This window comes from Oncorhynchus mykiss, chromosome 28 (assembly GCF_013265735.2).
Source record: "Oncorhynchus mykiss isolate Arlee chromosome 28, USDA_OmykA_1.1, whole genome shotgun sequence".
Taxonomy (NCBI): Eukaryota; Metazoa; Chordata; class Actinopteri; order Salmoniformes; family Salmonidae; genus Oncorhynchus; species Oncorhynchus mykiss.
The window spans coordinates 23,163,530-23,178,903 of record NC_048592.1 but is presented as its reverse complement, the minus strand read 5'-3'; the positions used below and the strand labels follow the sequence as shown (position 1 = coordinate 23,178,903).

The 15,374-nt window shown below is 41.8% G+C and overlaps 1 protein-coding gene across 7 annotated transcripts in view; it reads left to right on the top strand.

Moving 5' to 3' along the window:
- The window catches only part of LOC110508763 (high affinity cAMP-specific 3',5'-cyclic phosphodiesterase 7A), a 30,038-nt gene that overhangs the window by 11,290 nt on the left and 3,374 nt on the right, over nt 1–15,374 (top strand). For 2 of the 7 annotated variants that reach the window (XM_021589547.2, XM_036966427.1), the window contains exons 2-12: nt 6,731–6,800; nt 8,961–9,047; nt 10,298–10,452; nt 10,560–10,623; nt 10,947–11,042; nt 11,200–11,300; nt 11,589–11,720; nt 12,009–12,100; nt 14,208–14,352; nt 14,560–14,656; nt 14,786–14,866. In XM_021589547.2, coding sequence (XP_021445222.1) covers nt 6,731–6,800; nt 8,961–9,047; nt 10,298–10,452; nt 10,560–10,623; nt 10,947–11,042; nt 11,200–11,300; nt 11,589–11,720; nt 12,009–12,100; nt 14,208–14,352; nt 14,560–14,656; nt 14,786–14,866 — 1,120 coding nt within the window. Of the gene's footprint in view, nt 1–6,730; nt 6,801–8,957; nt 9,048–10,297; nt 10,453–10,559; nt 10,624–10,946; nt 11,043–11,199; nt 11,301–11,588; nt 11,721–12,008; nt 12,101–14,207; nt 14,353–14,559; nt 14,657–14,785; nt 14,867–15,374 lie in introns of all 7 variants that reach the window. The other 5 variants (XM_021589546.2, XM_036966426.1, XM_021589549.2 and 2 more) reach the window with 3 other exon arrangements.

Sequence of the window (15,374 nt, the reverse complement as noted above, 5' to 3'; positions counted from 1 at the left end):
TTATGAGCCTGTAAGCACTTAGTGATTCAATTACTTCTATGTGTCCAGCTTTTGTGCACATGCACAAGAACATAACCGCCCACCTTTTGCTATTGGCGTGCCCTCTGGTGCGGCGTGAGACCACCTCCCATGGGCCGAAAACGTCCGTGCCTACTTAGGTGAAAGGTGGCGTTACCTGTAGCTGTTCAGCTGGCAGTTATGCCATCTGCTGGTGTTCTGTCTTCTTGCACGTGACACACTTGAAGAGTGCACCGCTGATATCTCTTAGCTCCAACCAACCAGAATCAATCTGCTCGTATGGCACACTCTGTGAAATGTCTCCCATGATGCTTCACAGCCTCATGGCGGTGACGCACAAGCAAGTTTGCCAGGTGGTGAGGAACTAGAATGATGTGGTTGACATCGTTTGTTCCTAATTTAGATTGCTCAATTCGGCCTCCAACTCTGAGCAGTCCTTCACGGTCATGATGGGATGCAGACTTCGTAGACTGCTGTCAGGTAGGAAAACTGTGTTCTGCTGCTATGCACCTAAATTCCTCTGCATAACACTCGTCTTGGACACTCTATCACAAGGACTTTGCCTCTTTCCAGCTCTTCTTCAGTGCGATTCTTCAGACAGATATGCCATCCATGGCAGCTGCTCTCTTGTGCAGGCTGAGAGAAGATCTGAGCTATGTGGATTAAGCGTGCTACTGTCCTTATGAGACTGTTCCACTTGGAGAAATTCTCAAAGCATTTGGAACTCAGCACTGAAAATACACACAGTTCTCTTCCAGGGACTTCTCTCTGAAACCTCTACACTTCTTTAACAATGAGACTTGTTGTGGATGGGGCGGTGCTTATTCAAATCCACTGGTTTCTTCTGATCCCCCGTGTTTTCTGTTGAAGATACTTGTCTTGTGGACAGATAATGTCTTCCCGTGTCTGTCTTGCTTGTCTCCTCTGACGGGTGCCGCATGGGAGGAAAAGAGGTTGATGCTGGGGTCTGTCCTGACTTTGGCTTCTCTACGGATGAAGTTGGTGAATACCCAGAATGGAGGGAAGGTGATGTTGTTTTCTAGCTTGAATTTTGACCCTTATGATGTCCACTTTTCCTGCAGGCCATATGGGAGCTTCTCTACGATAAGGCTTACCCCTCTGGATGTGTCCAGGTACAATAGGCAAGGTAAGTAGCCATCTTGCTTTGCAGTTTTGAGCTCCAATGGTAGATCTCTACGGTCAGAGTCTCTGGGGATCTTTATTTGCCACCTTGGGGATGTTCTCCAGCTTGGCAAAGAGAGCCCTTTCAATGGCTTAAGATGAACCATAGCTTTCCTCAAGTCTCTTCCAGAGCATCATCAGCGCAGCTGGCGGATGTCTGGCATGGACTGCCTTTATCCTACGTGCCTGCTCAGAAGACTGCGCCAAGCCATTTGATGAGCAGGTCAAGCTCTTCTCCTGCTGAAAGGCCTAGCTCTGATGTGGTATTACGGAATGAGGCTTTCCAAGCCTAATAGTTCTCAGGTTCATCATCGAATGTAGTTAACCCTGTAGTGACCAACTGGCTGCGGGCAAGGTACTTGGCAAGGCCTTGGTGGTGGGGGTTACACCATATTCACCTTGAGTAGATGATCTGCAGGGGTTCCCATGGGAACAAGTAGGAAACTGCTGGTGACTTTCTTCTTTTATCCTCCCATTCTCTGGTTGTTGGCCTTACTCGGGCTGGCGAGGGTTGTATGACCTGGTGTAGGTTGTTCATCTGTGTGTGTTTGGTTGGTGGCACATTGCACGTTACCTGATGTAACTGTGTCAGAGTCACATGGTTCTTTGTCCCTCACTCTGTTGAACTGCTGACTTGAACTAAGGCTAGCGTGTATCACATAGTCCAAGGTGCGCTGAAAGCATTTCTGATGTGGGACTGGGGGTGAGAACCGGCCAGCCAAACCAAACTTCCTGTAGAGCAAATGTAAATCAATTTATAACATTTTTGACATGCGTTTTTCTGGATTTTTTGTTGTTGTTGTTCTGTCTCTCACTGTTCAAATAAACCTACCATTAAAATGATAGACTGATCATTTCTTTGTCAGCTAGAAGCAGAGCTGCCATATCTGTCGGCACTAAGGCCTCTGTACTGTTTTGGGGCGATTATTCCAAACATATGGAGCAGAAAAGGTAAATCACTCTTTAGTTAACTCTGAAGACACTAAAGGCGTCTCCAGAGTTAACCAACTGTGTGAACTGGTTTGATAACTTGTAATCATGGACCCTTAATAATAAACCCTTTTATAATAAACAAATGCCTATACAGGGTTACATATGGGTTTCTAGGGCACAACATGTGCTTCAAAAGTAGCTAGAATTAATGTAGGCTGTATCTCAATCAGTTAAAAAAAAGTGTTTTCTGGTGCTCCCAACTATTTAAAATGGGGAGCACCAGTGTTACCAACCATTTTTTTACATGTATTTTTTATTTTTAGATCTCTGGTAGTAGTAGTACAGTGGTAGTATGTGTAGTAACATAAATAGTAGTAGTAGTAGTAGTAGTAGTATATTGGCTTAGCAGCAGAATCATAGAAACATCATCGATTGCTTATTTTATTAGTGGACTTTAAAGATGAGGTCTTGATAAGACAGGCCAGTCACAGCAAGTCTTAGGAATGTTATGATGGATAACTGAATTGGGACACAGGGTTGAAATAAATCATCTGAATGTGATGTTGAGTTAGAATAAATTGTGGGTAGCAAGGAATAACAGTGCATTTCTGTTCATTCACCAAACTTTATGGTTTTTGGAAGAAACTGTACCCCTGTGTTTGAAAGGATGTTGTGTGTGTCCGATTCCATTGTTGTCAAAAGTAATCAATCACGATGACGTACTGAGATTTATTGAATGATGAAGCCAGTCCACTTGCATTGAGATTACGCTGATAGCAGAGTCGTGAGCAGCAGTTGTGTGTTGACTTGTGAATGTAGCATCTAAGGTCAAGCATTTTAACAGGAGCGAGTGGCGTGAGGAATGGAGGCATATGTCCGTCCCAGCCTGACAGACGCCACAGTGTTTGGAGTGCAGCGAGGCAAGCCGGCACAGCCCACATAGCGCCATGTAAAGGGAGATGCCAGTTTCTTGTCTGAAGCACATTTGGGCACAGCAGGTTTGGATGTCTTACAGCCCTTGTGTGAGGAGGGCCTGATATACCCCGGCTTTGGCTGCCATAAACAACTGATTTGTGTTAACAATGGCGTTGTTGGTACTACAAATACTGCCTTCAAACCAAGGCTTCATATACTGCTCTGTCTGTTTTAGTTCATATTAGATTAAAAAAAGCGAAACTATAGCCTAGGCGATATGTAATGTTATAGTATTGTCTGCCCATAAACTAAGACCTTGTGCAATTGCCAGTATGTGGTTTGAAATGAGGATGATAAACTAGAGGATGAGTCACTCTCACTCAGTAAATAGTAGAGAAGCAGCGCAATGTCCAATCCATTTCAGTAAATACTTTGTCATTAGCTGCTCCATAAACACAATAGGAAAACAACTCTGTAAACAGACAGGGGTCGCAGCCAGTTTTCGGGTTTCCACCAATTCGATGCCTTTTGAGAAGTGTAACTTGGACATATAGAACTTTTAATTTCAACTAATTTTAACATTCTGTCATAGAGTTCAACTTCATAAAAAAATGTATTTTCCCATCTCGATGTTAAATTGCTATAGTAATTGCTGCCAAATAAAGTAAAAGAGATGACCTTAACAGGGTTGACGGTTTCATCTTAAATTAGCCATAAGACCCCTTGTAACAGAGGGAATGGAAGCTTGTTGTGTGCAACAGGGAGGGGGCATAAGCCTCCCCCTCTTACACTGCTGCTACTCTCTGTTATTATCTATGCATAGTCACTAACTCTACCTACATGTACACTACCATTAAAAAGTTTGGGGTCACTTAGAAATGTCCTTGTTTTGAAATAAAAACAACATCAAATTGATCAGAAATACAGCGTAGACATTAATGTTGTAAATGACTATTGTAGCTGGAAACGGCAGATTCTTATGCCATTAAAAAATACAGTGCCTTGCGAAAGTATTCGGCCCCCTTGAACTTTGCGACCTTTTGCCACATTTCAGGCTTCAAACATAAAGATATAAAACTGTATTTTTTTGTGAAGAATCAACAACAAGTGGGACACAATCATGAAGTGGAACGACATTTATTGGATATTTCAAACTTTTTTAACAAATCAAAAACTGAAAAATTGGGCGTGCAAAATTATTCAGTCCCCTTAAGTTAATACTTTGTAGCGCCACCTTTTGCTGCGATTACAGCTGTAAGTCGCTTGGGGTATGTCTCTATCAGTTTTGCACATCGAGAGACTGACATTTTTTCCCATTCCTCCTTGCAAAACAGCTCGAGCTCAGTGAGGTTGGATGGAGAGCATTTGTGAACAGCAGTTTTCAGTTCTTTCCACAGATTCTCGATTGGATTCAGGTCTGGACTTTGACTTGGCCATTCTAACACCTGGATATGTTTATTTTATATATATATATATATATATATGCGTACAGAGCCCCATCACGCGTTCCAATGGCACGTTGTGTTAGCTAACAAAGACCTTCCTTCTGAAACTCGTCAGTTTACTCTTGTTCTGAGAAATGAAAGCTATTCCATGTGAGAAATTGGCAAGAAACTGAAGATCTTGTACAACGCTGTGTACTACTCCCTTCACAGAATAGCGCAAACTGGCTCTAATCAGAATAGAAAGAGGAGGCCTCCCGGGTGGCGCAGTGGTTAAGGGCGCTGTACTGCAGCGCCAGCTGCGCCACCAGAGACTCTGGGTTCGCGCCCAGGTTCTGTCGTAACCGGCCGCGACCGGGAGGTCCGTGGGGCGACGCACAATTGGCCTAGCGTCGTCCTGTGGCGGGCCGGGCGCAGTGCGCGCTAACCATGGTTGCCAGATGCACGGTGTTTCCTCCGACACATTGGTGCGGCTGGCTTCCGGGTTGGAGGGCGCTGTGTTAAGAAGCAGTGTGGCTTGGTTGGGTTGTGGAGGACGCATGACTTTCAACCTTCGTCTCTCCCGAGCCCGTACGGGAGTTGTAGCGATGAGACAAGATAGTAGCCACTAAACAATTGAATACCCCGAAATTGGGAAGAAAAAGGGGTAAAAAATAATAAAAATAAAAAGAATAGAAAGAGGACAACTTGTTTCAAAAGTACATTAGTGTCTAGTTTGTCTAGTTTGAGAAACAGACACCTCAAGTCCTCAACTGGCAGCTTCATTAAATAGTAACCTCAAAACACTCAACGTCAACAGTGTTTGAGAGGTGACTCCAGGATGCTGGCCTTCCTTAAGTCTATCTATGGGTAACAGTTACTCTAGCCTGTCTATCTATAGGTAACAGGGTTGATGTGTTACTCTAGCCTACTCTAGGGTTGATGTGTTACTCTAGCCTATGGGTAACAGGGTTGATGTGTTATTCTAGCCTGCTCAGTTTTGAGCAGAAATGGTACACTAATCATATTTCACACGGTAAGTTTCAAATGATACCAAAACTATATTTTTAAAGCAACTACAGACTCATTGTTGTAGTGTCTGAAAGCAGGACAAAATGTCACATCTCCCAACTTGAGTAGTTATTTCTCAATAATTATTTTGGATACAGATTTCAAAGTTATGCCAAACCTCCTTCCCCAAATTATCTTTCTATGGATTTAATTTCAGGAAGATCCAAAACATCATAATTATCCTTGGGCCAATCTTGTGTGGAATTGCCCAGCTCCTATATTGTAGTTCAGCCTTCCTCGGCTTTCCTGCATGGTCACCCCCTGGAGCATATTACTCTGTAATCACCCCTGTTTGCTGTCAGTCCTCTCTGATCTTTTTTGACTTGGCTTACAGTTGTATACTGGTATGGTATTGCCCAGCAGTTAATTTGATATCAGGTCTTGTAATCTAACTTCAATGCAAGGTCACATGTAAGACTTTATAAATACAGCCACTGGCCAAAGAAGTCCGTATGGCATTTATGTTTTATGCCTTTGCATTCAACAACACTTTTGGGGCTAGGGATGGGCTGATGGAGGAATATCATTTATACAAATAGGTTGAGCAGATTGACGTCATAGTTAGATTTGAGTGTCCCCAGATGTGGCACTGAGCCAGCATTTGCTGCAGAGGGAGAGGAGAGCGGAGAGGAGAGGAGAGGAACTGACTGGGCTGTGCTTGTTTCCACTAGATAGCACATCCACAAAGTCAGATTCCACATCCAAAAAGTCCAAATTGGAGAGAAAAAAGGTTAGGGTTAGGCATTAGGTTTAAAGGGGAAGGGGGATACCTAGTCAGTTGTCCAACTTAATGTATTCAACCGAAATGTGTCTTCCGCATTTAACCCAACCCCTCTGAATCAGAGAGGTGCAGGGGGCTGCCTTAACCACACTGCGAACCTGCATGTCAATTTAAGGTTAGGTTTAAAATCTGATTATGACTTTGGCTGTGCCAGCTTGTGGCCACTCTACAGAGCTGCTTCCAGAACAAGATTCATGACAGAAAATGCTAACCTGCTTATTTTACCACCACCCCTCTGTTTAAAATGTACGTCATTCAAGTTATGTTCATTAATTTGGAGAGCTTTTGAAATACAGCTCACAACCTAGGTGAATTTGCAACGTTTGTCATCCTTTTCCTAGAGGTGAACAAAACACCCCAACAAGTGTTTTATTGTAGGAGTTTTGTCTAAATGATCCTTTTCTTGCAGAGACGAGGGGCGATCTCCTATGACAGTGAGGATCAAACGGCTCTCTACATTCGGATGCTCGGTACGTATGGTATGATATTCACTGGATTTTATTTTTTTTATCACTCCATGAATATTTTAACATATCGTATGACCTTCACCTACCTTTTCACCATCCATAAGGATATTGATTATTTAAGTAATGGTTTGTTATTCAGTAGATACAGTGCCTTGCAAAATTATTCATCCCCCTTGGTGTTTTTCCTATTTTGTTGCATTACAACCTGTAATTTAAATAGATTTTTATTTGGATTTCAATGTAATGGACATACACAAAATAATGCAAATTGGTGAAGTGAAATAAAAAAAAATGACTTGTTTCAAAAAATGGAAAATAGAAAAGTGGTGCGTGCATATGTATTCACCCCTTTGCTTTGAAGCCCCTAAATAAGGATCAGTGTTGGGTTATAAGAAATATCCAAAACGTTGAACATCCCATGGAGCACGATTTAAATCCATTATTAAAAAATGGAAAGAATATGGCACCACAACAAACCAGCCAAGAGAGGGCTGCCCACAAACTCACGGACCAGGCAAGGAGCGCATTAACCAGAGAGGCAACAAAGAGACCAAAGATACCCCTCAAGGCGCTGCAAAGCTCCACAGCGGAGATTGGAGTATCTGTCCATAGGACCACTTTAAGCCGTACACTCCATAGAGCTGGGCTTTACGGAAGAGTGGCCAGAAAAAAGCCATTGCTTAAAGAAAAAAATAAGCAAACGTGGGAGACTCCCCAAAGCATGTGGGATACTCTCCAAACATATGGAAGAAGGTACTCTGGCTAGATGAGACTACAATTGAGCTTTTTGGCCATTGAGGAATGCTATGTCTGGAGCAAACCCAACATCTCTCATCGCCTTAGAACACCATCCCCACAGTGAAGCATGGGGGTGGCAGCATCATGCTGTGGGGATGTTTTTCATCGCCAGGGACTGGGAAACTAGTCAGAATTGAAGGATTGATAGATGGCGCTAAATACAGAGATATTCTTGAGGGAAACCTGTTTCAGTCTTCCAGAGATTTGAGACTGGGACAGAGGTTCACCTTCCAGCAGGACAATGACCCTAAGCATACTGCTAAAGCAACACTCGAGTGGTTTATGGGAAACATTTAAATGTCCTGGAATGGCCTAGTCAAAGCCCAGAACTCAATCCAATATTGAGAATCTGTGGTATGACTTAAAGATTGCTGTACATCAGCGGAACCCATCCAACTTGAAGGAGCTGGAGCAGTTTTGCCTTGAAGAATGGGCAAAATATCCCAGTGGCTAGCTAGATGTGCCAAGCTTATAGAGACATACTACAAGAGACTTGCAGCTGTAATTGCAGAAACAGGTGGCTCTACAATGTATTGACTTTGGGGGGGGAATAGTTATGCACGCTCAAGTTTTCAGTTTTTTTGTCTTGTTTGTTTCTCAATAAAACAAATATTTTGCACGTTCAAACTGGTTGTAAATCAAATGATACAAACCACCCCCCAAAATAAATTTTAATTCCAGGCTGTAAGGCAACAAAATAGGAAAAATGCCAAGGTGGGTGAATACTTTCGCAAGCCCCTGTAAGCAATCTCTCTGCTGCTGCAATGTACACACAAGGTTGGAAATGAAAGACTTCTGTGGGTATTCTTACTCTTTCTCAGTCAGTATAGCTAGGCATGTGTTTCTGTTTTAAGATCTTTTATTCATTGTCAATTATGAATACAGGATCTTAAACACTTACTCTTTCTTAGTCCGTATGGATAGCAGTACTTAAATATATTTTAATCACAGGTGACAAATGTAAGATATAAGATAACATTGTATTACCTATTACTACATAACTCTTATCTAGTAAAACTGCAGAGCCTGTTTTGATCTAGTCTGAATAGAGAGGCCTGCCTCTTCTCCAGCTCTACACTGACACCAGTGTGAATACTAATAGTCACTTTGGCACTGTGTCACAGCCAGGCTTCCTGTTTAGCTTTGTCTGTGTCGCCTCAGCCTTTGCTTCCCAAATGGCACCCTATACCCTATAAAGTGCACAACCTTTGATCAGATGCCTTTGGGGCCCTGGTCAGAAGTAGTGCACTGCATAGGGAATACGGTGCCATTTGGGACACAGCCTCAGTCTTAACAGGCCCAATGATTTACTAAATAAAACCTCTCATTATTGCAAGTACCTTGAGGACTATGTTTTCCCATTCCTTCTAGGAGATGTGAGAGTCAGAAGCCAGGTGGGGTTTGAACCAGAGCGAAGAGGGTCTCATCCCTACTTGTATGTCGATTTCCGAACTTTGCATTGTAAGTAAGAACCAAAAACAATGTGCCACCAACCCTTGAAATATCTTCTATCAATGAAGAAGCTGAACCTTTTTGCAATCCATGATTTGTTGCTCTTATGATCGAAGTAACCCTTTGTCTGATACATAGATGTATGAACTAAATGACAGATACTGTATGAAGTAAACACTAAACATCACTAATGTAAATGTAGGTAGTGCATCTAATGGATATGAAACTTGAGTGTTATTCTTGCTACTTTTAAACTGTCATCTGCTTGAATTAATGAAATGAAAGCACTTGTGATATTAGTCACTTGTAAATTGAATTGTCTGAAAAGGTCTATAAAAAGACCATTGTTCAAAGTGTCTCTAACAAATTGATAAATGGAAGCCATCCAGCTGGCTGCCCTATTGATGTGATCGTAAGTATTGTGTTTGCTGACAGTGCAACATTTTCCAGCAACCGATATTGCATTTTAGAATTGTTGGGGACCATCGCCTGTTAGACATTAGACATTCATTTGTTCTGGATCTGTCTGTAGGTGCCTTGATCTTTCGAATATTTTCTAGAATGCTAGTTTGCTGCAAAAGGCTTTTTGAGGCTTGCTAGTCTGCCATGGTTGGTGAGTGTGCGTTGACAATGCAGGACTGAGATTGGTGGGCTGCCAGCTGGCTGGAGAATGGACTGCTGTGTCAGCAGCATGTCTGCACACTCACACCCCTTTGCACTAGTCACATTGGTGGGGGTGGCCACGGTATGGCAGGCTCAAATCCTCTGTTTGTCCTCTGTCCGTGCAGATGGGATTTTAGGGCTACTCACTGTTTGAATTGGCTTGGTAGTCTTCCTTCATCCTTTCATCAAGTTTCACAGTAAACACACTGTGTGTTATTCACACTCTGTGAAATGCATCTGTTGTACGGTATATTGTTGTTAGTACAACAAACCAACTAACAGTATTAGCCTGATTTGTTATTGACTTATTGTATTTGGTGTGTATTTTACGTTGTCCTGAATGATATGCAGTACTATGCTTTTAATACAGAGAGTTTACATCCCTTTGTTTTACAAGCAGATGAAGAGTATGGAATTCTGTGATAGAATATATGGACATCTCCTGAAATCTTCTTGAAAGATAATGCAACAAAGCATGATGTTACTCTTACTTGAAATGGATTCAGTTGTTACATAAACTTGGCATAGCTTTAAAAGAGAGTCAGTGCATTTCAACCATAGCTAATGTAAATGGTTCTGTACTTATGTTTCCATAGCCCGACCTGAGGCTGCGCGGCCTGTGTCTGCCAGGAATGTTCGAAGGTTGCTGAGCTTTCAGAGGTACCTCCACTCGTCACGGTTCTTTCACGGCATCCCAGCCAACAACCCTCTAGGCTACATCCTTGACGATGACTTCACAGGTCAAGCCAAGGTCAGTGCCACTGCCAATCTATCTAGCAACAGTACATCATTTGTGTAGATGTTCATGTTGTAGTATCACTGAGCAGGACTAACTGTATAATATTTCATATGTTTCAGTTAATGCTGCAGAAGGTTGGAAACTGGAACTTTGATATTTTCCTGTTTGACAGACTTACGAACGGTACGGTGTTTTCCTAGGTGATTGTTGCCCTCTGCTGTTTAAGAATTGCAGATGCAATACATGCTGGCTTTATGGCTCATCTTGACACATATTGCTCTCCATTTCTATTTGGAGAATGTTCAGTCATGAAACATTAGTTTGTATAAATTTGCAGAATAAAATGTGATTTTGTTGTGGATGGCGTTTTGCTAGTCAGACTAATTATATGGGTTTGGAGTTCAACTTTAGATTAAAGAGTAAGACTGTGTCCCTTGTCTGTTATTACAAACTGTAGTGTTATTACGCATTTGTTAATTCATTGTTTCTCTTCTGCTTTCTGACAGGGAACAGCCTCGTAAACCTGACCTTTCACTTATTCAACACTTATGGGTTAATTGAGCTCTTCCAGTTGGACATGATTAAACTTAGAAGATTTTTAGGTATGGAAATAAATACATGTTGAAATGATTAAATGCATATTGCATTGGGACATGGATTTATTTAAACCCAATATTGTCTACTTGAATGAAGTGGTGATGCATAGTTGAAACCATCTGCAAATTAACTGAATAACCAATGTGTTTGTGTTGTTATTAGTCATGATTCAAGAGGACTACCGCTGCCAGAACCCCTACCACAATGCAGTCCACGCTGCAGATGTGACTCAGGCCATGTATTGTTACCTGCAGGAGCCCAAGGTGAGAAAAAAGGACATGGTTTACCACTAACAAATTGCTCATCTACACCTGAATTATATACTCTGTAAGAATAAGGTCATAAAGTATATCGATACTCGAAACCCTGTATGTGTTTTTGTGTTTGTTTGTTTTGTTTGTTTTTGTAGAAGGATGTGTAGATTCTGGTAAGACATTTGAGCTTGTATCCTTCAGTAAAATAATATGACTCTACAAGTACACCTGGAGAGGTTTGTTCCAACTGTGACTCTTCGTGAGGAGTCTGATGAGGAGGGTTCTGTGTGTTTGCAGCTTGCTGAGACGCTGACCTCCTGTGATCTCCTGCTGGGTCTGCTGGCTGCTGCCACCCATGATCTGGACCATCCAGGTGTCAACCAGCCTTTCCTCATCAAAACGGACCATTACCTAGCAGCACTGTACAAGGTAAGGCCCTATACTAGAAATAACCCAGGGGCTCAATGCTGATGCTTGTGGTGATTAAACCATTTCCCCAACTGGGATCAATAAAGTACTACTCTACTCTCGCTCTCTACTCGTCATTATTTGAGTCTCTGATGGATAAAATGCTGATGTAGTTTTCCATCAAATGTTGAATGACTTTGAAATACATGTTAATAGCTGGCATCAGACATCAACTAGCCCATGTACAATATATTGACCTCTGTAATGAGTAATGCAAGTATTTTTTGGGTTGTGTTTGTCCTTTTGTAGAATAGCTCAGTTTTGGAGAATCACCACTGGAAGTCTGCGGTGGGCCTGCTCCGCGAATCAGACCTGCTGTCCCACCTCCCCACTGAAGACGGGTCAGTTCACAGACAGGGCACCTGCTATATTAAATTCAAACTTTATTTGTCCCCTTAGGGGGAGAGAGAGAGACACATTTTTGTTTTGTTACTGGATACAGAGAATGAGAGGCCATCCTCTGAATTTAGTTTCCTCAATTTTTATGTTTTGATGTGTGCCGTGAAAAAAGTTTGATTGGATTAGGATCGCTATGTAATGTGCTTGATTTGGATATATGAGATGCATGTGATTACTGCCAGTGATCCACTAAGACATTTGGTTTATGTACACTACTGGTCAAAAGTTTTAGAACACCTACTCATTCAAGGGTTTTTCTTTATTTTTACTATTTCCTACTTTGTAGAATAATAGTGAAGACATCAAAACTATTAAATAACACATATGGAATCATGTAGTAACCAAATCAAAAAGTATATCTATTTGAGATTCTTCAAATAGCCACCCTTTGCTTTGATGACAGCTTTGCACACTCTTGGCATTCTCTCAACCAGCTTAACCTGGAATGCTTTTCCAACAGTCTTGAAGGAGTTCACACATATGCCAAGCACTTGTTGTCTGCTTTTCCTTCACTCTGTGGTCCAACTCATCTCAATTTGGTTAGGTCGGGGCATTTTGAAGGCCAGGTCATCTGATGCAGCACTCCATCTTCTAAAAAATGTATTATTTCACCTTTATTTAACCAGGAAGGCCAGTTGAGAACAAGTTCTCATTTACAACTGTGACCTGGCCAAGATAGAGCAAAGCAGTGCGACACAAACAAAACAGAGTTACACATGGGATAAACAAACGTACAGTCAATAACACATCACTCTCCTTGGTCAAATAGCCCTTGCACAGCCTGGAGGTGTGTTAGGTCATTGTCCTGTTGAAAAACAAATGATAGTCCCACTAAGCCCAAACCAGATGGGGTGGCGTATCACTGCAAAATGCTGTGGTAGTCATGCTGTGCCTTGAATTCTAAATCAATCGCAGACAGTGTCACCAGCAAAGCACCATCACACCTCCTCCTCCATGCTTCGGAACCACACATGCGGAGATCATCCGTTCACCCACACCACGTCTCACAAAGACACAGCGGTTGGAACCAAAAATCTCCCATTTGTACTCCAGACCAAAGGAAACATTTCCACCGGTCCATTGCTTGTGTTTCTTGGCCCAAGCATGTTTCTTCTTATTATTGGTGTCCTTTTAGTAGTGGTTTCTTTGCAGCAATTTGACAGTGAAGGCCTCATTCACACAGTCTCCTTTGAACAGTTGGATGTTGACGTGTCTGTTACTTAAACTCTGAAGCCTTTATTTGGGCTGCAATTTCTGAGTCTGGTAACTAATGAACTTATCCTCTGCAGCAGAGGTAACACTGGGTCTTCCATTCCTGTGGCGGTCCTCATGAGAGCCAGTTTCATCAAAGCGCTTGATGATTTTAGAGACTGCAGAAACATTGAAGAAACATTAAAAGTTCTTGAAATGTTCCGTATTGACTGACCTTAAAGTAATGATGGACTGTCGTTTCTCTTTGCTTATTTGAGCTGTTCTTACCGTAATATGGACTTTTACCAAATAGGGCTATCTTTTGTTTACCCCCCCCTACCTTGTCACAACACAACTGATTGGCTCAAACACATTAAGAAGGAAAGAAATTCCACAAATGAACTTTTAACAAGGCACACCTGTTAATTGAAATGCATTCCAGGTGACTACCTCATGAAGCTGGTTGAGAAGAATACCAAGAGTGTACAAAGCTGTCATCAAGGCAAAGGGTGGCTATTTGAAGTATCTCTTTTGATTTGTTTAACACTTTTTTTGGTCACTACATGATTCCATATGTGTTATTTCATAGTTTTGACGTCTTCACTATTATTCTACCATGTAGAAAATAGTTTATTTAAAAAAAATAAAAAAACTTGAATCAGTAGGTGTTCTGAAACTTTTGCCCGGTAGTGTAATACTAACTATGGGGTCCACAGATTTAGCTCATTTAAATGTATCTTCAGACTTGTGTAATCACCCATTGCAACATTGCAGTAAAAAAGGCTTTTTTTTGTTTATGAAAATAACTGTTTCATTACTCGATATACTAATAAATATCGATTGGATCTTGTCATTTAGATTGAACATGGAGGAGCGGCTTGGATCCCTGATTCTGGCTACGGACATCAGCAGGCAGAATGACTATCTTTCAGAGTTCAGGACACACTTGGACAAGGGAGACCTCTGCCTCACTAACGGAGGACATCGACACTTTATCCTTCAGGTGAGCAAGGTGTTTCCCACCTAACAAAAGCAGCATAAATGACTGTACTATCCATCACCCTTTTGAACTGTTGTGATGTGATTTGTGGCATTAAGAGATCATGTGAATCTCTGCGGGACTGAAGTGTTGCAAAATGTGCAGCTTGAAACAGTAAAAGTGAATCAAACTGAGTCATATGTTGTCCTTTTCCTCATTGACCTTGTAAAGATGGCTCTGAAGTGTGCGGACATTTGCAACCCCTGCCGACCGTGGAAACTCAGCAAACAGTGGAGCGAGAAAGTGACAGAGGAGTTCTTCCACCAAGGTACTATATCATGAAACCCTGTACTGGGCTAGTCCTCTCTAATCTCAATCCAGGTGTTTATTAAGAGTGCAACCAAGCATGACAGTATGGTTTATATACTAAGTATTAACCAATCCTTCTTTTCATCAGGTGACATTGAGCGGAAACATAATCTTGAAGTAACCCCACTCTGTGACAGGCAATCCAACTCGGTTGCCAATATACAGATTGGTAAGGTTACCCCTCTTAATCCAAGTTTGCATATGATTTAAGTACAGTGCCTTGCGAAAGTATTCGGCCCCCTTGAACTTTGCGACCTTTTGCCACATTTCAGGCTTCAAACATAAAGATATAAAACTGTATTTTTTGTGAAGAATCAACAACAAGTGGGACACAATCATGAAGTGGAACGACATTTATTGGATATTTCAAACTTTTTTAACAAATCAAAAACTGAAAAATTGGGCGTGCAAAATTATTCAGCCCCTTTACTTTCAGTGCAGCAAACTCTCTCCAGAAGTTCAGTGAGGATCTCTGAATGATCCAATGTTGACCTAAATGACTAATGATGATAAATACAATCCACCTGTGTGTAATCAAGTCTCCGTATAAATGCACCTGCACTGTGATAGTCTCAGAGGTCCGTTAAAAGCGTAGAGAGCATCATGAAGAACAAGGAACACACCAGGCAGGTCCGAGATACTGTTGTGAAGAAGTTTAAAGCTGGATTTGGATACAA